This window comes from Haliotis asinina, chromosome 2 (assembly GCF_037392515.1).
Source record: "Haliotis asinina isolate JCU_RB_2024 chromosome 2, JCU_Hal_asi_v2, whole genome shotgun sequence".
Classification (NCBI taxonomy): Eukaryota; Metazoa; Mollusca; class Gastropoda; order Lepetellida; family Haliotidae; genus Haliotis; species Haliotis asinina.
In genome coordinates this window covers 20,954,528-20,980,165 of record NC_090281.1, presented here as the reverse complement: position 1 = coordinate 20,980,165, position 25,638 = coordinate 20,954,528, and the positions used below count along the sequence as shown (strand labels likewise).

At 42.0% G+C, this 25,638-nt stretch overlaps 1 protein-coding gene across 1 annotated transcript in view; it reads right to left on the bottom strand.

Annotated features, from left to right (window-relative positions):
- The window catches only part of LOC137272338 (cholesterol 7-desaturase nvd-like), a 41,174-nt gene extending 30,017 nt beyond the window's left edge, over nt 1-11,157 (bottom strand). Inside the window, exon 1 of the mRNA XM_067804707.1 lies at nt 10,691-11,157. Within this exon, the coding sequence (XP_067660808.1) occupies nt 10,691-11,144 (454 nt within the window). The 5' untranslated portion in view covers nt 11,145-11,157. The remainder of the gene's footprint in view (nt 1-10,690) is intronic.
- Between the last annotated feature and the right edge of the window lie 14,481 nt (nt 11,158-25,638).

Here is a 25,638-nt window from a genome sequence, read left to right as displayed (position 1 = left end):
CGTGTGCGTGTGCGTGTGCGTGTGCGTGTGCGTGTGCGTGTGCGTGTGTGCTAATGTGTTGTGCATGTGCTTGGTATGTACCTGTGATACGTGTCATCGTACTGGTATATATATATAGAACGGAGCAGTACTGGCATATAGATGGCAGTGTTGGTGCATAGTTGCAGTTCTGGTGTATAGTTCATAGATGTGTGTGTGTGTCTGTGTGTGTGTGTGTGTGTGTGTGTGTGTGTGTGTGTGTGTGTGTGTGTGTGTGTGTGTGTGTGTGTGTGTGTGTGTGTGTGTGTGTGTGTGTGTGTGTGTGTGTGTGTGACAGTACTGGTATATAGAGTGAGTGGCAGGTACATTTTAAGGGTGCATATTTTAACAGTGCACCCTTGCTATAAGACAGCCTTAATATGTTCAGTATACAGACCTGAGCCAGATGACAGGCTATTAATGGACTGGTAACCAAAACACTGCCATGACAGTTAGACTTCAATACAAGCTCGCTTATTCTCTAAGTAAATATAATTCATGCCTAAAGGTGTGTGACGTATTCGCGAGTGACCCATAAAAGCGATCCATCGACCCGACTTGACAACCCTGTCGTACGAGGGACATACGTTATTGATGGGGGAAGTAGTAGAGAGACTTTCTAACAGAGGACAGAAAACATCAAGTCGAGCGAGGAGCAAGTATGGCAAGTATGCAGTTGAGGAAGAGTCACGGTGTCAACTGTGAAGTCTTTACGACGTTGTTGCGTTGCATGTTGAGAGACAATGCTTTGGTGCAATCTAAATTTAATGTGAACAATAACATTTGTGGACGAGATATCACTGACAAGCTATACTACAAGAAACGCAGTTTGAGGGGTCTCAATTTCCCCTTTAAACATACCCTTTCTGTACAGAAGAGCTCTGAATGAAGTAGGTCTAGATTTTGTTCAGGTTAAGGGGCGGCTGGGTGGCCTAGCAGTTAAAGCGTCCGTTCGTCACGCCGAATACCCTGGTTCAATTCCCCACATGGGTACAATGTGTGAGGTTATATCCCAGAGGTAATATTGCTGGAATATTGCGAAAATCGGCGTAAAACAATACGCACTCACTAGAGCAAAAAGACAACTGGGTACACCAAACCGGATCATCGTTGTATGGAATAAACGCTTTAAACGCCAAATATAGAACAGTGGCTACATACTGCTATGTGCGTGAAAGACATTAAGAGAAATGATTTCTGTGATTATTTCCATTTCAAGGTCAAGTTGTGTACAAGTATTCCTTTGTTGTACGAAAACAATGGAAAAAAATACTAAAAAAAAACTTCCGAGCATTGTGAGTCATCACAAAAATTCTAAAATGCCTCTCAAAGAAGAGACGAAGATTGTTGCAAAAACACACCCACGCGATCTACGTCCCCTTTACATTGATTCACACATGAAAGACACTGCTCCTTTGGTTGGTTAATCAATACCGTATATCGCCTGTTGTGCAGGTGTGTTAAGTGTAAAGGAGTCCGTAGTCCATGTCGTTATCAACCCACCACTGCGTTGTTTGTGTTGTTGCTAATGTTGAGCTACACTGACATCCATAATGAATAGCTCCGTGATACGTTGAGGTCCACCTGTATTCATTAGCCTCCAAGGTGAAGTCGCAATAGTTACATGCGAGTCACGCACGCCTACATTGTTTGATTGAAACCACCTAGTCCCTGGACCATATTATTTCCTTTCCAGCCAGCCGGAACAAAAATGCATAAACCCGACATGAAGCAATTCTAGATTGTCCCAGAACCAAATATTTTCACCTTCAAATAGGCCCTGACTGTACAGCAGAGGTCTGAATGAGGCTGGTGAAGCCCAGTAGTCATTGCGTTCTCTCGGCACGCCGAAGACACAGGTTCGATTCCCCAAATGGATACGTGTGAAGCTACTTTGAGAATATTCCAGCCGTCATATGGCTGGAATATTGCAAAAAGCGGTGTAAAACTAAATCCACTCACCAGGTCCTGAATCGAAAACCTAAACTGGGGCTCTTCTTAATGAAAATGCAATTTCTATCAAAATGACACATTTACTGAAACTAAACGTAGTCTAACTAAAACTATATAACTAGGTATCATAATAACTCATATATAACATGAGTGTATGGGCGCATTTCCGTTGTCTTAAGGAAACATTTTGCGATGTAGTAGTACAGTACTTGAGGTGCATGCGACGTTCCGGGTTTGAGTTCGCCATGTTTGTCTTTAGAAACAACGATCGCGATCTGGGGCCCGTTTCATGAAACTCTCGTAAACCCACGATCTCGTAATTTTCCCGGTGCATTTGTACCTGGTTTACTGTAACATATGAGGTGCAAATGCTACGAGAAGAGTTACGAGATCTTAGGTTTGCCGGAGTTTTGTGAAACGGGGCCCAGACTCGGCGTCTTAATTTTCTTAGATGGATGTTCTTGATATCAATCACGTGATGTTCTGATCCATTCTGGTATTTACAGATTATAGGTGGAATAATGACTACTGCAACTTTAAACAACAGACACAACTGGTGAAGGTCGTCGCTAGGCAGGTGAAAACCAGTTTTGATTTCAATGATTTGCATTGTCAATGAGTGCCTTAATAGAACTCTTTTCAAACAAGATAGTTGATGACATGAGGCAACATCTTGCTTACTTTATTTCACTGCAGTGTTGAGTTGGAGAGGAAATATATACAAGTTCACAAATTCAAGTTCACATGCTGTAAGCCATACGTAACAGCGGTCATGAGTGGCATTGTCCAGCACAGCAGGTCATTGCTTAATAGTGTGGCAGTTACAGGTCAATCGATTACTCCTGGGCCGTGTGGGGTCACATCAATTAGTCCCACGTCAAGGACAATGGTGTTGTCTATTCGTCTGTATAGTGTTGGCCATTATTGTTTGCATGTTTTACACCGATACAGTTGGTCAGTCTGGTGTTCCCCACATTGCCAGCAGCGGTGTGTACAGTACGTCATTTGGACTTGTGGTAGAGTTGGTATCACTTCTCGACTTAATTCTGTCAGCACTTGTATTCGTTTATTTAATAACCGAAGTGTGCTCTCAATTTATTATTTGTCTTTATATTGAGATAACTTCCTCGTTGATATAACCGATGTCTTTTTAAAGGGGATTTTACATTTTTTCATAACAAAGGGATAGAGGTGAAACGTGTGTGTATGTGTGTGTAAACTCAGTCACAATCATACACTCTTAAATACACGCATACAAAAGCAAGAACACACACACATCTATGCAAACACATGGGCATATTCAAAAACAAACATACGTGCACACACAAAAACACATTTACGCCAACACACGTGCCCACATATATAAATTCAGGCACGCTGAGAAACACAAATACAAACACACGTGAACTCACACACACAAACACACATGAACACATTTAAACGCTAACACACACATAAACATACTCAAACACAAATGTATGCACACACATAGATACTTTCAAACACAAACACATACATAAACATACGAAAACACACAAGCGCACTCACACAGACACAGTCAAAGACAAACACATAGATATAAACATACGCAAACACGCGTGCACACCACGCAGTCCCATTCAAACACATACAGACATAAAGATTGTCAACACGTGCGCACACACTCTGGCACAAACACAAACACACAGGCACAAACATACTCAAACGCGCGCGCGCAAACAGACACATTCAAACAAACATACAGACATAAACAAACGTAAATAATACACGCGCGCGCACACACACATACACTCACACATTCAAACACAAACACACAGGCAAAAAATACGCAAACACGCGTCATCCGCCGTGGCTGACATTCACAATGCACGACACCACACTGTCACATGAGTGTGGTCGAGTCAACAGGATGTTGCCATCGCTTGATCTTTGATTCGTTTTGAACTCAAATCAATTTTATCTCAATTACTTGCCTCTGTGAGAGCTAGAGGTGAACATCATGACCCGTGTAGGGAAGAACACGTTTTCCTTTTTGCGTGCGGAAATTAAACATAGATTACAATATACAACCTAAATAATATCAAGGTTGTGTTCTTAATACCATGTCTTTCAAAGTTAGTGGTTTTAACTTCTAAACCTGATATATCATATTTGATAAAAAATAGTCTGCATGTCTTCACTTAAATCAATAACTGCCGGTAAAATGTTTTTACACTATATATTGGTGTTATTTACAGCTTTAGAAATATATAGGGATTGGTAATATTTTGGGTAAAACGCACTATTTTAAAACTACATATATTCAGCTGCATCTGTGTCCAAAACATAAATTACTGTTCTGTTTCATGATGTGTGGGTCTTCTATGCCATCAGGCCGAACAGACTCGCCACGTCAAATCGTTACTACGGGCAGTAATTATACTTTTTTCATGTGATCATATATCTCGTCAGCCCCCATCAGTCTCTCTCGCAGTTTCTGAACCACATCGCTGTACCTTTCCTTAGTCTGTCTCACAGCTCCCGAATCACATTATTTGTATCTCCCAATAGCCTGTCTCACAGTTTCTGAACCACACTATTATACCTTCCCCTATAGTCTCTCACAGTTTCTGAACCACACTATTGTACCTTCCCCTAGTCTGTCTCCCAGTTTCGGAACCACATTATTGTACCTTCCCCTAGTCTGTCTCACAGTTTCTGAACCACACTATTATACCTTCCCCTATAGTCTCTCACAGTTTCTGAACCACATCATTGTACTTTCCCCTAGTCTGTCTCACAGTTTCTGAACCACATTATTGTACCTTCCCCTAGTCTGTCTCCCAGTTTCGGAACCACATTAATGTACATTTTCCTAGTCTGTCCCACAGTTTCTGAACCACACTATTGTACCTTCCCCTAGCCTGTCTCCCAGTTTCGAAACCACATTATTGTACCTTCCCCTAGCCTGTCTCCCAGTTTCGAAACCACATTATTGTACCTTCCCCTAGCCTGTCTCCCAGTTTCGAAACCACATTATTGTACCTTCCCCTAGCCTGTCTCCCAGTTTCGAAACCACATTATTGTACCTTCCCCTAGCCTGTCTCCCAGTTTCGAAACCACATTATTGTACCTTCCCCTAGCCTGTCTCCCAGTTTCGAAACCACATTATTGTACCTTCCCCTAGCCTGTCTCCCAGTTTCGAAACCACATTATTGTACCTTCCCCTAGCCTGCCTCCCAGTTTCGGAACCACATTAATGTACATTTTCCTAGTCTGTCCCACTGCTCCCGAACCATAATTCCCCATCCAACAACAGTTCTAAAATACAAATGCCCTTAATGAAGCAAGTCAAGCTTTCCTCAGATTCAGAGTGACTCATTTTCAATCTACAATGGAACTCTTTACTGTCACAGTTATTTATAGTTATGTTATAAGCGACTATTAGTATAATCATATGTTAGTGAAAATATGATGAATCTCTCGTCTTTTCCACTTATACCTGGTTATCGAACATGTGCTATATTTAGAACTACACTTTCTTAGTAGAGTAGACATTCTCGTAATTTTGGGGGTAAGTCTCCATTATAGATATGGACAAAATAGACCTTAACTGTCTTCATATACTGTTTGATAACAAAACTGGATGTTGGTTCAATGCATAGTATCAAACAATGACAACATACTGAAAAGCCCATGTAATTGTGTTTTGTTATATAGTCACAGCCTGGTAATTTCGTTTCTAATGGTATTCACACAAATATAGAAGATCAAGTATGTTCTCGTCAAACTTGGCAGTCGATTCGTTCCCTGAAGTACAGTTTTCCTTGCACGACATAATGTGTCAGATCGGCGGTATCTATGACAGGCCCGGAATGAGGATCTTTACCAAAGAAGTCACTTTCCCCATGCACGTGATAAACAGGAAACGTGACTTGCATTATTTGACGTCCAAGCTTTAATTCAGGATGAAAAACTGGGATGAGACTTGTGACCCGTGTGAAAGTCATCACAATGTTTTATTTAATAATCGTGTTCAAGAAATATGATGATTAATGAACCCATTTTTGCCTGTCGTGCCCCCTGCAACGCCTATAACACAGGCGGTGGTGAGAGGGTGAGGTGGAGGGGGAGGCCTTACTTTATCTAACAGTACTCTATAAACTCGCAACATGACCAGCGATAACCGAGGCCGACAGCCTGGCAGATTCAGTGTGTCAAATCAGTTCACATCTTTGTCCACACGTGGGCTTAGTCCGCTGTGAGGAGCCACGTGCATTTCCAACAGGTGCTCTCACGATAATTTGCCAGATTAGGAAAAAAACTAAAGACAACATTAGAACATCATTCACTTCCTTCCATTTTTATATCATTAAACGACTTACATCCACCAAATATAATTTTCAGCTCTGATTTTGCACAATGTTTTAGCAAGAACGCGCATGCATTAGGGGCCGAATAAGAAGCTTAAAACGCCTGATCATGTTACGGGGTAAAGTAAACAGTTGAAGTCGATCTTAACTTCGACTAACAACTAATCTCTCGAATGAACATAAAAAATTCACAGTGAAGATAAAATAATATAAAGAAATGGAGAGCTGACACTTTCCCTATTTTCAGCTAATCTGAAGCTAAACATTTTCTTGACTTGTGTGAGCTTTATTGGCTACATTTGCTTCAGGGCCTTTGAGACAGACTAATCTTAATTGATCTCGGTTTGAAAATTGACCATTCACCTGCTCGGACATGCACCGTGTGCTGTCCTTGGTTACATTACACTGGTGTTGCGCGGGGTTACTGGGTGTTACCCAATACTGCAACTATTCGTTTTGGCATACATTGTATGCTGTACAAACGACCTTGCGTGACTGTATTATCAAATAAGCGCCCTGTGAGTGATTTGGTGGATATTGTATGCCATCATGAAAAGACATGTCGGTATACACACACGCAATCAGTATGAAATATAGTCTGGCTAGTTTTATATAGAATAAATAATATTTTATGTAATATAAGGAGAACTTATTTCGTGATATTAGTGTCTCAAGTAATAACATATTCTAAAAAATAAAAGTAAAATTTCTTAAATGAAAGAATGCAGTGTTTGGATTAACATAATGTCCAATGTAAACTTGAGTCAAGGTTCATGCTGTCTGAACCTTGCTCCATGGCTGCATGGAATGCTAAACTCATCGGTGAAAAGTCATTCCATCCTTTAACTCGGCAAGTCAAAATAAGGACCCCCTGATCGTTAGATTAATATTTATATTTTTTTATCATAGAAATTATCTCTTGAACTATTTATTATTACATTAGAGACTTCTACAAGTCTATTTTTTCGGACTGTCCCTGAACTTGCCAAATACTATAACGTGCTATCTTGGCTAGAATTTACTTCTGGCACCGCATGAAAGACAAGTACGTTCATTAGGCATGAAATATGTACGCAGGTATATGTACGGTATAGGTATGTATTTTGAATGCACACAAAAAAAACCCAGATATAGTTACATCTGTCGTATCGTAATAGATGGGTGGTCTGGTGGTTAAAGCGTCCGCGCGTCACGCTGAAGACCAGGGTTCGATTTCCTACATGGATACTATACGTGAAGCCCATATACGATACACCTGTATACAAACTTATATTCTTATGAGTGCAGTACGAGGTACCGGAAATGCTTACGGATATTCGTAGGAATGCGCAGGTGCCGGAAGTACTAATTTAACTGATATCCATCAGAAAGGGCCGGAGCAATATAATTAAGACTGTAAATAATCCCCAAAACATCTTACCCCTCGGCACCGGCCGCTAATTCCTGATACTGTTCTACAAGCTAATACCAACCGGATTATATAAATCGACCCAGCTAACTTCTGCACAGGTCTTAATCTGTTACAAACTTAACGCCAGAGACTAGAGTTACCCCCAACTACATCTGTAAACACGCTAGATAATCCCCGACTTCAACCCATCCCAAGTTATAACAACACTTGCAGTCGATAACGGTTTACCCGCACCCTAACTCGACCAGCCCTCATCCCTCCCCTCCTCCATTTCCTGTTAGTGGTGTGGTTTACTGGTCTGTCATTCCAGCAATACACTGTATTTTATCATCCATCCTCGCTACCGTCTCAGCTCCTGTAGCTCGTTAAGCCACTCCTCTAAATGGTTCATCGAGGCGAAGGTCGCGAGTTTGTTTAAAGTGCGGTGTGTAACTGCCGAGAAACGTGCGTTGTAGCGTGTCTTTCAATCATTTCCGGGTTCATTTTTTGTTGTTCTCTTGACATAACACATGTGAGTTTAGTTCCTTTTTGAAGTAGGAACTTTCTTGTTTAATTCTTTTGAAATTTGAACTTATGATACATTCATACATTCAACTCCTCGTTTCTTCACCTATTTCCTTGTCGGTGAGTACATAAGGGCGTAATATATATACGGTCAGTGGCGCGCGTTGAACTAAATCAAAGTAAATTACCTTTGCTTTTATGTGTACTCAATAAGTATTATTCCTGAACAGGCAGGCCCTTTGAAACTGGTCCCTCATTAGCTCGGTGGGTTTCCATTATAATTCTTCACAACGATCTAGTTACAAAAGTCAAAGGCATTTGAGACTTAATTGCGATTGTATATAGAAAATAAAACGGACCACGTGTCAGGCTGTAACCGATTCACATACTACTCTATTAGCCTGTAAATACAATTACAGGCATATTGTTGAAACTCTCTTTGATCTCAGGTAGTGTAAACGATGCTTTGCTTCCAATGTCACGTGACTCAACAGTCTAAACCCCTACCCCATCCTCATCTCACCTGCCTCAAATCCCACACCCACTTCTTCCAATACGGAAAAGATGTAGAAGTATTACAGAAGTGTTAACCTTCCTCAGCAATGTCACAACACATTTAACCTCCAGTAGCAGTTTCACATAATATGTTAACCTTCATCAGCAATTAATGTCACAGAATATTTAACCTTCAGCAGTAGTGCCACATATTATGTTAACCTTCGCCATCAGTGTCACATATTCTGTTAACCTTCATCAGCAGTGTCACATCATATGTTAACCTTCATCAGTACTGTAACACAATATAGCAATCTTCATAAGCAGTGTCACACAATATGTTAACCTCCATCAGCAGAGTCACGTAATATGTTAACCTTCAGCAGTAGTGTCAGGACATGTTAACCTCCATCAGCAGTGTCACCTAATATGTTAACTTTCAGCAGTAGTGTCATGGCATGTTAACCTCCATCAGCAGTGTCACGTAATATGTTAACCTTCAGCAGTAGTGTCATGGCATGTTAACCTTTATCATCAGTGTCACCTAATATGTTAACCTTCAGCAGTAGTGTCATGGCATGTTAACCTCCATCAGCAGTGTCACCTAATATGTTAAGTTTCAGCAGTAGTGTCATGGCATGTTAACCTCCATCAGCAGTGTCACGTAATATGTTAAGTTTCAGCAGTAGTGTTACAGTAACATGTTAGCCTTCGTCAACAGTGTTACAGTAACATGTTAACCTTCATCGGCAGTGTTGCAGTGTTACATCTACATCGATGGTGTTACAGCTCTCTCGGGTGTGTCAGATGTATGTTACATCAATATCGATAGTGTTACAACTATGTCCTTCATCCAAAACGGTTGTGTTACGGGCATGTTGAATCGAGATCTACATCAATAGTGTTACAGCCATGTAGTTACATCTACATCGATAGTGTTACAGCTCTATCGACAGCGTTACAGCTACATAAAATGTTTAACAGTTACACCGACACCTTTGCAACTAGGCCAAGGCAGACTGAAGATTACATTAAAGTAATCGATACAGGTCTCATATCGGAGTAAAGGATCAGGTGTCAATGACAGTGAATGGACAGAGACCAGAGTGACCGCCCTGGACCAGTTTGATGGAGGTCCAGTGGTGACAAGATGGCACTAGGTACCTGCAGGTGTCACAGATTGTTCCAGGTATTGCCATAGAGTGACATATTTGTCACCTCATTCCGAGTAAAAATATGGTATGAATATTTATAATTTATATTCACTTCAGTATGTGTTTATATTGGTGCTTCCGTATTGGAAACATGCATCTAAGTATCACCTTAACGTATTGGTTGTGTGTCATTTATCACCCTAACGTATTGGTTGTGTGTCATTTATCACCCTAACGTATTGGTTGTCTGTCATTTCATTGGACACGTCCAACGTGTCGAGACATTCATCATTTCACAGACATAACGTACAAATTAGTCGTCCCTAACACCAGATTGCGTGCTTCCCCACAGAGACGCTTTAGGTAGTTTGACGACTGATATCAACTTTCTCTTCCGTGACCATGACTACTTTCCTTAAACAACACTGAATACGACACCCTTAGGTATTCCATAACGGTGGTGGACATTGTTCAAACAACAGTTTTAAGTGAGCTGCAACGTGCTTAATATTCTTAGTCCATAGAAAGGTGAAGTTTCCTAAAGAGGGTACTGGATCTATATATAGATCATTCAGTTCCCCACGTATAGAATGAACAATACGGTGTGAGAGGACCAGAGAAGCGAGTGTGCCCGTAGAGAGCTGTATATGCCAGTGCCACACAACCGGTGTTTCATAACATTCTGTTATTGTATCAATATATCTGGATCACAAACCTAACACGATACTGAAAAAGCACGACCTGTTCTTTAACGATATTGTCATAATGACAAGCACATGTCTTATTTATTAAACATTACTTACCTAGGACGCTAACATTGACAGCCTGTTTGACTTGGACCTTCCAGGATTCCATCAACCCGAACCATCCATTGGGGTAGACGGGGGGTATTTGTCCCACCTGCCGCCGTTTCCGGACCATATTCGCTACCTCCTTCTTGTTCCAACTTCCCTCTGGTACATACCCGACATCGCCCAACTTACGTACTCGGTTCAACGGCGTAAAAAGAAGTTTATAACCAAAATATCCTGCTACACATGTCAGTGACAGATACAAGTACGTGCTCCAACAGGAGAAATCGGGCACTGTGTTGATGATGGACGAGAGACTTGATATTAAAGCGGTAACTGCGTTAATCCAAAGTTCGCCCACCCTGAACAAGGACACCTGTAGAAGTTTCTCCGTCACAGACGCGGAGACTGCGATGATGAAGACCGAGACCAACACAAGCGTAGTGACTTTGCCTCCCACAGCCATTAGGACGCGTGTGAACCTTACAACGTGCTTTCCCACTGCTTGCGGTATACTGAGTTTGACCGGCTCTCACTGTTACTATGAACGCGGTAGAGTTGTCACGTGACCAGCAGTGTCGATGCCGGGGTTCATTGTTTGCGTTGTAGGCTGTCAGCGCTCTCTGGATGTCAAATAATGACGTTTGTATCGGCGTTAAATCTCAAATTGGCTGTGCTCAATGAAGTGGCGCTGGTTCATTGAAACCATTGGGAGAATCGAGATCTACATAAAGACTTAATTTCCAATTTTATTTGATTCTCGACTCGCAAACAGTCATAGCGGAATAGCGGGTATATGTGAAAGCATGTATTTATGTACTATTTGGCCATAGCAACACATCAACATCAAGTCTGGGTGGGGTGTGAATGGTTAGCAGGACTGGACGTGTAGACTGATGTACACGTGCCGAATCACAGGTATGGACTGGTGAAGGTCCTTGTGTTCATCAGGGTGGCAGTCAAGGGGTGAAACCTCGGCCGATGAAGCTATTGCTTCCGTTGTCAATTAAACTAGGCGAGAGGATAATCCTCAAGGTGAGATCTCCGATTGACTGACTGGTTGATGAATTGGTGGATGGGTGAATGGGTGGATGGATCGATGTATGGATTTGTTGGTTCGTTTGTTTTGGCTGGTAGGTAGGTAGGTAGGTAGGTAGGTAGGCAGGCAGGCAGGCAGGCAGGCAGGCAGGCAGGCAGGCAGGCAGGCAGGCAGGTAGGTAGGTAGGTAGGTAGGTAGGTAGGTAGGTAGGTAGGTAGGTAGGTAGGTAGGTAGGTAGGTAGGTAGGTAGGTAGGTAGGTAGGTAGGTAGGTAGGTAGGTAGGTAGACTGCTTGTCATAGTACCCGAACTAACGGACCAGTGTGTATAACATCAATCATTCGATTGTCTGGTCCAAAATTATGAGGCCAACGTCTTACAAGTGGGTATTGCTTTGTGAGACGTGAAACAACAAATACATGTCTTACAAACGTGATTTAATTTGATATTGGCAGCTCTACTGTGCATCAGCTGATCAAACATTTTTGTGTTGTACCCTGTATCTTTTCTTCCCTACGGCAGCTGTTATCAGGGTTTTAGCGATTCATTCTAAGTGGCAGCTGAACACTCGCAGTTTACTCACGTAGACCTAATTGCACGTACGATATGTCTTTTTACTGGGACTATTCTGTAAACTATATTCATACCAGACATGAGTTTTCATGAGTGAGTGAGTATGGTTTTACGCCACCTTTAGCAATATTCCAGTAATGTCAATGCATTAGACACCAGAAATGGACTTCACACAGTTAACTCATGTGGGGAATCGAACCTGTGACTTCGGCGTGACGGGCGAACGCTTTATGCAGAGATCCCAAAGTGTTGCAAATAGTAGTTTCAATGTTCAAAATTAGTAGTTTGACCATAAAATTCGTAGTCAACTAAATAAACAAAATCATGATGGATTCTGAGAAAAATGAAGATTATTACGGTCACGTGGTTAAATTATTTCCATAGGAAATAAATATGTCAAATTGCAAAGGTATTGAAATCGGCTTTGCTAAAATTACGTTTGTTACTTGCAATCATTCCAGTTCAAACATGTCATTAAATATGATGAATGGAAGGTTGGTGAAGTCCGAAAACGTATTTCATCGTTGAAAACACAGTTATATATCCGACGAATTCTAATGCATTTTATTCAAATTTCGTAGGATTTCTAGTGGGATCGTATTTGAAGTTAAAATTCGTAGCGACTACGATAAAATCGTAGAGGTTGGCATCTCTGTTTAAGCTCTAGGCTACCGCACCCCAAGTTTCAATGATATGTATATTCATCACAAAGTACATGTAGGTGACTTCTAACTATGGCAACTCACCTCTACAATTATAGAATCGAAAGAATACATCGCGTTTCGGCAACTTTTGTCCACTTTTGCAGCCCGGTATTCAATAGATTGCACGGCAAATTCATTAAAGGCTATGGGATAGCCAGATTGGTGACGCGACAGCTCGTCTCATCGAATACCCGAGTTCGTTTCCACAATGGGGCACAGTATGTACCCATTCATTGTGAGCTCCAAAATGATTTTGCCTGAAAATTACCCAAACATCGTAAAATAGTACTTACTCAAACCCTACCCATGCAACTCTTTTTGGATAGTTATTTCTGTCTGTTGATTAACGAGCTTCAAGCACATGTCAATAATTTTCATTTGTGTCTTGAACCATATATATCTACGACTGTAAGGTATGACCTGATGAAATACATTAGTGGGCGTGGGGTGAAGATTCTCTCCTTCTACTCCTAATTATCGCCTTGCATCAACACTTCTCATCTTATGACGTCATGAGAGGAAACAGTACGGGTCCGCACAACTGTTAACTTGCTGAACAATCAGGGTAATCACGCACAGAAGGAGGCCGGTATAATCGGTCTACATTGTTACAATGAGCTTTGACTGTGCACCTGTTAAAATACCTATCAGTCGGTATTCAACATCAATGTGGGGAGATAAAACATCATTGTGTTGTGTATAATAGCGGGACCAACACCGATGCTGTGGCTGATGATTTTATTTGTGGACAAAAGAAATCTTGATGGTGTCCTATAGTTAATGTGCTGCATTGAGGAGATTTGATTCGATCCATTTTCGGTTGTCGTGTCAGGTTGACAAACGGTCGCTTTTCATAGGGTGTTAGATACCTGATTGGGTTGAAAAATGCAACATTTGGAAATGATGAAGTGATTTGTTATTTCTCAGAAGTTAGTAGTAACGACAATGCTGACATCAAATTTGACGAAAACCGTATGGGACCAAATATTACCTGTCCTTCAACTTGACATGTAGTATGTCTCACAGTCCCTGAACCACAATATTTTCCCCACTGCCTACCCTCCTTGCAATGCTAGCTGGGACTCCCTTTCAATTTAAATCATCGGTTTATTTGTTACTATCAAAGTCATATATTTTCAGTGACTAAGTTTTTAGTCTAATTTACATAGTAACAGTCCTCTTCAGCTCGAACAGGCGTGGTCTCGCAGTCCGGTAAACAATTCTTGATAGATCTTATATTTTCTAGTACAAACTTAATCTGGGTCACTGTTACTACAATATGTGAGAGTAAGAGAAACCCCGGTTTCAACTCAGGAAATATAAATGATAATATATCAGTGATTACAATTGTTATTGACATCTCCGTGCAAACCCGGATATGACCTATGATAGAAGGTGAAGTTGTAAGTGATGTCCCCGCTCACACAAATGATGAATCAGATAGTATGGGGAAGTATTTTCAGTGTCATGAGGTCTTTTTGGGACCAGCAAGGACGCGTGGTTCTGTCACCCTGCCCGCGTGCACGTAAACGCTTGGTAATGGACTTATTCTGATTGCGCAATACACATTCTATTGTCCTTTAACATACAGCTATATCTACGGCAGACCTTCAAGGCCACAATTACTCTTATCACCAGAATTGTAAATACTTTTGAAGAAAAAAGCAAGCTCTTATCTTGAAAATTGGGGTAGCCTAGCTAGTTGGTCACACCGAAGACCCGTGTTCGATTCCCCACATGGGTGCTCCCCGCGTGATGTTGCTGGAATTTTAGCTAAAAGCGGCAGAAAGCCCATCTCACTCACTCACTCACTCACTCACTCACTATCTCGAAAATTAAAGTAATGTTTGATGGCAGTGTCCGCACAAAACAGAACGTGAATCCTTCGGAGACCTAATTGTTGTTTATCCTGAGTTTTCAACATAGTATCTGAAAATGTTAGCTTACTAAAGCAATTTTCAATTATCCAATTCAATTATTGCTTTCAATATTTTCTTGAATTTTTATGATGTGTGGAAGTTCAGCGAGGATTATTGAATTTCCAGGGTAACAAAAATGATTTGGCCTTAATGCCTTTCCGTAACTATCCCTTTCATTTCAAATATTGATTTTAGTGTCATTTTTACTTGAGTACTTTATGATTATTTTTGGCAGAATCGTGACAGATCTTGATAATGACGGACACAACAAATAAATAAATAAATAAATAAATAAATAAATAAATAAATAAATAAATAAATAAATAAATAAATAAATAAATAAATAAATAAATAAATAATGTCATCGACATGTATTCGAAGGGTGAGATCAAAATGTATGTGTATCGCTTGAAGTGGTACTGATCGAGCGGAAAATCGGATTTCTGTCAGGTGTGCATTGGTACAAGGTAGTTCATTACACTAAATACACTAAGTACCTTAATGAGGGCGACACTTCCGGGCTAAAGGAAATATATAAGAACGCTTAATTGTGGCAGAATGAAACTGGTTTTTTTTCGGCGGTGATGCTGAGTTTGTTTTTAGGATCACAGTTGCATTTTCGACATGAGGCTGAAATAATACGTAGAAATTTGAGCCTAGTGACGTTTTGATAACACTTTTAATTTTTAATACAGGTCCAGGTTTGAAGTGTATAAACTGTGGAGCAAAATAAAGTATACAGAGACTGGGCCCTTACTCTTGAAACGTTCGTAGCTCTAAGAATTCTTAACTGATCGTAGCCAGTATGTTAACAATGGGCTTAATATTTTCGCAGGGCTATGAACGTTTCGAGAATAGCAAGCCTGTTTGTTACACAGTTGGAGATTGAAAGAAACGTTGCTAAATTTCATAGTGCGTTTGTGTTTGTATGCACCACTCATTCGGAGTGATTCCTGTCAGAGGTGTGTGTGCGACTCGGACAATTTGTGTAAAAGTAAAATGGTTTAGTAAAGACTGGATTAGGAGACGAAATTGCGGTCACATCAATAAAGAACAAATTTATTGATTTTCAAAGATTACATGCCTAAAGTGTACTCCAGCAGTTGTGTGTTGCGATTTTAAAAAGAAAAATAACATGATCCAAACTTAATACTTGAAAGGACTGCACAAACTACTGATCAAACAATTACATTCAACAAATAGTGGACAGTTACTATGCATACATGCAAAACTATTTACGATCATCTCAAAACTCGGTGAGGTGGGGTAGCGTTTGCTCGTCACGCCGAAGACCCGGGTTCGATTCCGCACATGGGTAGAATTTGTGAAGCACATTTCTGATGTCTCTTGCCGCGATGTTGCTGGAATATTGCCAAAAGTAGCGCAAAACATTACTTACTCACTACTTCATCTTAAAAGACAGCATGGTTGCCATGGTGTTATTTCTATCTCACCAACGACTAGGTTCGTCTCTAGACTCTTTAGATCCCCTGTGGATCAACATCCCACCTTCCGTATCATTGCGTTCTCTAAACGATATACCGTTGTTATACAAACACACAGAGAACTTTAGCCCATGCAATATATGTGGAACATGTATTTCATTTAAATATAAACCGGGCATTTAAAACTGTTATGCTGCCTTTGTGTTACCATTTCTTTAAGATCCAGCTATATTGGCACCAATGGTAAAGCTCCTTGGCCATCATCAGTCAACTAACTGCCTCCAAGATTAAGTATCCGTTTCATTGCAGATCATGAACTCCGCCTGTGACTTGCAGCGTCCCTTATAGATTTCCCAAGGGGACAGGCGTACCCCGTGATGGATGGTCATACGGCACTGACTGCCCCTGGTCAGCGGGGTTGGCCCTTTTCCAATCATATATACAATATCTCCTGCTTGTGTATACGATGCTCTGTCACAGATCCCGATATCATTAATGATGATTCTGACTGCCGGCTCCGATAGCGTGGCTGAAACAGAATTGGTCAATTACAGTGTCTGTGTTTGTCTGGAAATAACCAGATTATCCGTAGAGGGAGACAGTTTGTCAAGAACAGTTATTGTTATGTTATGCCAGACTTCAGACTGCCATCTCCCAATTTCGTGCGCCAGTGATCGATTAGTCTCTGACGTTTTTATAAGACATGGTGCTTGTGTACCAGGGTCGATTTTGAAGATTTTAATGAACTGTTCTATCTGTGAGCGTTTGCCGTTTTGAAAACAACTGTTCTTTGCCCTTGGTGTTCGTGACATTCTCATGTAAAGATGTTCGACATGATCGTCAACAAACCATCCGCGCACCTTTCCGTCAGTGTTTAGTTGTGCATTTCAACCAAGTGTGCTTGAACGTTTTGTCGTTGACGTTGGCGTTGAAGGTTTTGTAGCTGGCGAGGTTTGCGTTCGTGTGAGGAGTGTTTTCTGGTTGATTAAAGTGTGTGGATTTGGGCGTGGGCGCTGTATTAACATGGCCTCTTATATAACGCTGAACTCCACGCAGCACAGACATGCACAAAGCGCATACAACATTGATACTCCGTATCATATGATTTATCCCTCCGGGTACCCATTTTCTGCTATAGTGATGTTGACCAGGGCAGACCACGTTGCATATATTAATATTGTTTCGTGGCAAACCCGGCTGTGAGAGCTTTGCCTCTTCTTGTATTTCCCACCACTAATTATATTATTCAAAATAGTAACAATGAGCTTTATTAATCTTTTATTTATGTTGTATATCATTACTAATTATTACCACAAACTAAAAGACACAACACCACCTCAAACATCGCCGTAAGGTTTTATGACCGCGGTTCACGGGTATTTAGCCCTTATTTAAATGGAGATTTCGTTGAATGCAGAATTAGAATAAAGTCTGTGTGAATTCAGTCTCTCAGATTACGTTTAGCCGATTAGAGTTCTTCAAGGTCAGGACTTTCCTGTAATCCGATTTCGTACGAACATGACGTCATCGATCGCCGTAGGGATGACGAGCATCAGCTGTTAAGCCGAAAGGGTAAACTAATCTTACCTATTACGACCGTGTTGCAAATTACACCAAAATAAGACCCCGAAGATAATTAACTTCCCTCAGAGCACATACAAACATCCGTCCCTCGTGTCAGTGCCCCGGAACACCCTCCACTTGCAACCAACACATTGAAGACCACAAAGGGACCAGCATCGGAGCTTTTCGTTGAAGAGTTCTTTCCCTTACTTGCAAGGATCCGCTGATGATCGATGAACGAATATCCATCATTGTACAACGTTTTGTATTGAATCATCTTCCTGTGTGACATTGACACTTATGTCAGTCCTCTTTAAACTGGCATGTCGTGACTTAAAACACACACAGAGAAGGAGACATAGGAACAGACAGAGAAAGAGAGAGGAAAAGAGAGTGAGCGAAAGAGAAAGAGAGAGAGAGTGGAAGGGAAATGTATACGGGACTGTTACACATCCGATATTTTTTTATGCATGTTTTTTGTTGTACGTTTTACAAAGCTTTACGGTAGTTCATCTGACAGTCGGTCTTTAGCAGATGATGCAGATTATCCCCACCATCTCCATGCTTCTCCTTCCCCATCGAGATAAGCCCTTCTGACACCAGCGCCTCCCTGACTTCCCCATCGCCTCCGCTAAAGTGGATTCTCGTCAGTCAGGACAGGTACATACTAACTCGCGAACACAGCATAGCAGAACATGACTTCGCGGACCTCTTGTCAGCCTCTCTAAAGTGGACCTCTCTAAAGTGGAACCTGTAAAGCATGCAGGTTAGAGGCATCAGTCACCTGGTCTAAATTAATTCTCAAAACCAGCATAAACACGTTCATTAATTTCTCAAACACACAGGTCCAGAACGCAAGATAAAGCAGCTATTAACCTGGGCACCCGTGAAGATCCACGGTAGAATTGATCTTCAGTAACCAATGCTTGTCATAAGAGGCTACTAACGGGCTGTCGGGTCCCTGACTTGGTTAACACATGTCATCGTATCCCAGTTGCGTAGATCGATGCTCATGTTGTTGATCACTGGATTGTCTGGCACAGAGTCGATTATTTACAGGAATTTGCTGAGTGTGCTGTTAAACAGCAAACAAAACCAAACAAACCTTGCAGGTCTTGTTTCCGAATATGTCAGCTATATGGCCATTCACTCGTAGCTGGTTAAACAAGACAATTTATCTTTAATAAGATCAACCCAGCAGTATTTACTTTTGGAGCAAACCTTGAACTAACCTTGACCTCCTACCTGATAATCCTTGTGGCGGCGTGTGGTCCTGGGCGTAAAGCTCAGGTCATGAATCGAATGAAATTAATCAATGGAGAGTCTTTGGATGGGTGACCGTCTTTGGCAGCTTCACTCCTGAGAGTTTCTGGGATTTTAGTCTTGCCCCACAACGAGGCACATATGATACATGTGGTCTCATCGTAGGCAAGAGAGTTTGTTCAAAACTGCCCATGTACATCCAGCAGAAAATGGGTACCCGGTTGGATATGGTAAATAGACTATAATTGGCAGCTTGGGTTATCCGGGGTAATAGTAATTAGATACTAATTACGGCGTCCAGTGAGGAACTAGTCAGATGGATACTAGGCGCTATACAAAGGAATTATTATTAATCCTGCAGTAGCTTGAGTAGTTGTAGTAGTAGTTTACAGCTATGACCATGACGTTTACAGCTATGACCATGACGTTTACAGCTATGACCATGACGTTTACAGCTATGACCATGACGTTTACAGCTATGACCATGACGTTTACAGCTCTTGACGTTTACAGCTATGACCTTGACGTTTACAGCTATGACCATGACGTTTACAGCTATGACCATGACGTTTACAGCTATGACCATGACGTTTACAGCTATGACCATGACGTTTACAGCTCTTGACGTTTACAGCTATGACCTTGACGTTTACAGCTATGACCATGACGTTTACAGCTATGACCATGACGTTTACAGCTATGACCATGACGTTTACAGCTCTTGACGTTTACAGCTATGACCTTGACGTTTACAGCTATGACCATGACGTTTACAGCTCTTGACGTTTACAGCTATGACCTTGACGTTTACAGCTATGACCATGACGTTTACAGATATGCACGCGAAATGAAACGTTTTAGACTATATCCAGCCTTTGCTTGGTAAATTACGGAGAAAATTTTAAACCTCTAAAAACCGGTTAGTATTACTGAATGGAGTCGCTGGGAATGACAAAGAAATTGTCGACTTACAGAACACAGGGGTGCTTAACCTGAAAGGTAATTTGACCTTAAGAGTAATTTACGCACACCTAAAAAGATTGACCTGACTTAAAGGGAAGCTTGATTTTTGGTTATAAGAATGTACCTGACAATAAGAATGTACCCGCCAATAAGAATGGCGATGACGGGAATATTGGTTATCCAAGAATTACAAGAAGGTCGAATAATATATATTACTAAAGTTAGATACGTTACTCTAAAAGTAAGTCGGTTCAACATAATGAGTGAGTGAGTTTAGTCTTACGCCCCACTCAGCATATTCCAGCAATATGGCAGTGGTCTGTACATATCGTGTGTGAACTAGACAATCCAGTGATCAACAGCATGAGCATCGACCTGCCAACTGGGAACTGATGACATGTGTCAACGAAGTCAGCGAACCTGACCACCAGGCCCCGTTAGTCGCCTCTTACGACAAGCATAGTCGTCTTTTGTGGCAAGCATGGGTTGATGAAGACCTGTTCTACCCCGGATCTTCATGAGGACTACAAAATCCCCAGTGACCCCGTAATGATTATCCTGATATCAAAGAGCACACCTAGTGTACAGTGAGGAGCAGGGAAGGTTTCGTTTTTCTACCAGGTAAACATATTTCACAACTTAACCTGATAGTGAGGAATCTCTTGACCTAAAAGATCTCAAAGGCATGTCTTAGTCAAACCTAATAGTTATTAAACTGGGTTTGGTGGGGAAGAGGTACCAAGCCATAATGATCCGAAAGGCGTTCTTGATCGAAAAGTATCCAAGGATTCAGGATGACGTTTCGCTTACCAACTTAAACCCAACATGTCTAACGCAAAGAGGATGGAAGAGGTACGTGCAATCCCTGAAGCCAGCTAGAGCCTCATCTCAAACATTCTCCAAGAAAACCATCTCTAACTGAACTGACATCTATAACATCACAAATAGAATTTCAATGCATTGTACCATGGAAACTTTCAATTCCGATTTCTCCATTTATTCACATGCTGACATTTTCTTCGTTTTTGTGGCCTATTAAGTTACATGCCACAGAATAAGTGCCTGCAAATGTGGATGAGAAGATATTTACTAGCAAAGTTATGGCACATTTAGAGTGATCTGGAAGCAGCGATATTTACAAGCTCGGGTACATTAACTGAACATTGAGTAATTTAAACACTATCCGTGATATTCACGCGAAAATGGTATCATTGCGTACTTCATCGTCAACATTACGCAAATGCTTATGACGTCACTGGATTTTCTGGTCCGGAGCCGATTATGTGCAGACCATCCCTATACAGCTACAGCTTTTGTTTAAGCAAAAGCAAAAATCTTTATAAAACACATCGCAATGGCATGACATCAGTATAGTTGGTCCTCGCTACAGTGAAACATTATAAAAGGAGGACAGAAAAGCCCCGCGACAATAACACCAGGTTCCAATATTACAGTGTTTCATCGTCAGTTTGCAAGAGTGTCGCTTTGTTAAAGTAAAAGCGTATGAGAACAGTCGAGCTTTCACGATTTCTGAGATGTATAAGTTATTGATTGCGACATATCTTTGTATTCTTGCACAAACAGCACAATGCGCCTGAAGACAGTATCGCATTCCTTGATCTCGGCTGACTGTAATTCAATCATTTCTGTAATCCAATACAGTTATTGAATCATGGTGTTATACTGGTACATATAGCAGGCTCTGGACTGGAGTTGCCAGGTCAGCATTTAGCAAAACAAGTCGGCACGTGGTTAACATCACACTCATATAATGCAGTCAAGACAGTCTTACACTGGACTTTCATACCTGTGTGTATACATGCGTGAGTGTGCATGGTTGATTACGTCTTTTCTAAGTGGGACAGTTGAAACGAAATGGTAACAACAGTTTTCATTGTTTCAGCGTGAGAGGTTTAACGGTTAAATCTGTCAGTTGCATCTGGAGTAAGTCTGTCAGTTGCATCAGGGTGTCCAGTCTGTGAGTTACATCTCGGCGTTCACTCTGTCACTTGCATCGGGGTGTTCAGTCTGTCAGTTGCATAAGGGCGTCCAGTATGTCACTTACGTCAGTGTGTTCAGTCAGTCAGGTGCACCAGGGTGTCCAGTATATCACTTGTAGCAAGGTGTTCAGTCAGTCAGTTGCATCAGGGTGGCCACTATGTCTCTTGTAGCAGGGTATTCAGTCAGTCAGTTGCATCAGGGTGTTCAGTCTGTCAGTTGCATCAGGGTATTCAGTCAGTCAGTTGCATCAGGGTGTCAAGTATGTCACTTGTAGCAGCGTGTTCAGTCAGTCAGTTGCGTCAGGGTGTCCAGTATGTCACTTGTAGCAGCGCTTCAGGTAGTCAGTTGCGTTAGGGTGTCCAGTATGTCACTTGTAGCAGCGTGTTCAGGTAGTCAGTTGCGTCAGGGTGTCCAGTATGTCACTTGTAGCAGCGTGTTCAGGTAGTCAGTTGCGTTAGGGTGTCCAGTATGTCACTTGTAGCAGCGTGTTCAGGTAGTCAGTTGCGTTAGGGTGTCCAGTATGTCACTTGTAGCAGCGCTTCAGGTAGTCAGTTGCATCAGGGTGTCCAGTATGTCACTTGTAGCAGCGTGTTCAGTCAGTCAGTTACGCCAGGGTGTCCAGTATGTCACTTGTAGCAGCGTGTTCAGTCAGTCAGTTGCATCAGGGTGTCCAGTATGTCACTTGTAGCAGCGTGTTCAGTCAGTCAGTTGCGTCAGGGTGTCCAGTATGTCACTTGTAGCAGCGCTTCAGGTAGTCAGTTGCGTTAGGGTGTCCAGTATGTCACTTGTAGCAGCGTGTTCAGGTAGTCAGTTGCGTCAGGGTGTCCAGTATGTCAGTTGTAGCAGCGTGTTCAGGTAGTCAGTTGCGTCAGGGTGTCCAGTATGTCACTTGCAGCAGCGCTTCAGGTAGTCAGTTGCGTTAGGGTGTCCAGTATGTCACTTGTAGCAGCGCTTCAGGTAGTCAGTTGCGTTAGGGTGTCCAGTATGTCACTTGTAGCAGCGTGTTCAGGTAGTCAGTTGCGTCAGGGTGTCCAGTATGTCACTTGTAGCAGCGCTTCAGGTAGTCAGTTGCGTTAGGGTGTCCAGTATGTCACTTGTAGCAGCGTGTTCAGTCAGTCAGTTGCGTCAGGGTGTCCAGTATGTCACTTGTAGCAGCGTGTTCAGTCAGTCAGTTGCGTTAGGGTGTCCAGTATGTCACTTGTAGCAGCGTGTTCAGTCAGTCAGTTGCGTCAGGGTGTCCAGTATGTCACTTGTAGCAGCGTGTTCAGTCACTCAGTTGCGTCAGGGTGTCCAGTATGTCACTTGTAGCAGCGTGTTCAGTCAGTCAGTTGCGTCAGGGTGTCCAGTATGTCAGTTGCATCATCTGCCTAGATGGTATACTATGTCAGCGAGCCACCTTATCCCGGTGGTCGCCGCCTGTGTCAGGCATGGGATACCGAATTATAATTCTAACCCGGATGAATAAGTAAATACCCCAATGTTCAGTAGTATATAATATAGGCTAATGACAGGTATTGGTAACCGAGTGAGTCAGGTTTTACGACCTTTCAGTGACATGTCAGCAATATTGAAACAAGGCACATAAAAAGGGCTTCGCACGTGTTAATCAAGTGCGGAATCGTACCGAGGTTTTCGGTGTGTTAAGCGAACGATTTACCCACTAGTTATTACGTGTGGGGAATTAAAAGGAAAGACAGGAAAATAACAGTCTGAGAGATGAGAGAATATGATAAGCCATAAAGTCCGTTTGATTTCATTTCAGAACGATACTTGCTCATTGCTCACTATAAACAATCTAATACTTGCAAACAAACATTTTGCACTATCCCAATAAATCGACAGACCAACTCTGATGATTTGTCTCATTATTTGAACATCCACTTTGGGTCACTTGGTGGCAGAAGAGCCAGGTGTGCGGGTTGCACGCGTAAAACAGAAATTTCACCACACATGATTGTTGTGGCATGGCTATTGGTTCATAAAAAGGTGTACCGGAGTTAGGCAACAGACCCTATTCTACTAACACCAAACATCCCACGGTTCAGGGGTACATTGGCTGGCTCAGTCAGTCAGAAAAAAACAACAACATTTGTGTGAGGGGTGTCCTACTGTATGTTGATATATGTAGTTTATGTATATGTTTATATGTTTGTTTGATTAAAAACACTCACACGCACACACACACATACACACACACACACACACACACAAACACAAACAAACTTGGTGTAACTTGCTCTAGTGGTATTAATTAAACGTAGAGATGTTCAAATTAGTGGACACCACTTCTCTACTTTCGAGCTTGTGGGGTTGGGACTTTTGTGGCAGGGACCGTGCTGATGAAAATGGTACCCCGATCACAAGGAGTTTGTTTCTTTTTCCGTCACCGACTACGCAACTGCTAATTTGTATTTCAGTGGAGGTGCCTTGATTATATAGAGACGGGTGAATCCAGACAATTTGGCTTTTTGCGTACATTGTGCCCAGTGCAGTTGCAGTTTCATTTGAACCCACGCACACAGTCACACGCGCACTTGCTGTGAACATCACATCAAAGTGGTATTTATTAAACGTAGAGATGTTCACATTAGCAGACACCCTTCTCTGTGTTCGAGCTTGTGGGATGAGACAGAGACCGTGCTGAGTGAGAATGGGGGTGGGAGTCGGGGCAAGGGAGGGAGCTACAAATTGATAGAAGCGTCTCTAAATTGATCTGTGTAGAGATTTTCCGAATCAACAATGCGTTGTAGAGCGGACAAAATATCTGGACGGGGTTCCATCGCCAGTCCATCCATAACACGCACCACCGGCATTGCCGTTCCCGTGATACAGTAACGACTGATGGCCACGTTACTGTTTTACTGTAACCTGCGATGGATATGTTTGTAGACCAGCGTTACAAATCTGGCGTTAGTGAGGTACCATTAGACTGCATGTACAACCAATCACGGACAGTACAACCAACTAGCCAAGATACAGGTTACATTTGGTTCGGCCCTTGTTTAATGCCGGACGCAGCAATACCGTAGCTGTATGGAGGCGGTCTGTCTGGATCAGACAGTCCTGCATAAAATTTCTTATGTAAGTGATCACCAGCATAAGCATCAATCTACGCAAATGGGACACAATGTCCACCAAGCGAGTCGACCCAGGTAAAGATTGGTCTACCGAAACCAGTGTCTGTCCTAAGAGGCATATGGGGTCGGGTCAGACTGGCTGGCTTACGGCATACTTACGCATACCAATTACGTAGGTCGATGCTCATGATGTTGATCACTGGATTGTCTGATAGGTCATTCGGGTATTTACAGGCTCCCGTCATATAGCTGGGATATTGCTGTGTGTGGCGTAAAACAAACTACAACTACTATTCCTTGAACCGCACCAATGGTAATAGGGTAATGATAGTCTTGTACAACAGACAAACGAATCACGTTGAATGGAAGTATGTCTCGGTGTTGAGAGAAAATACAATAACACACTGAATTGAAT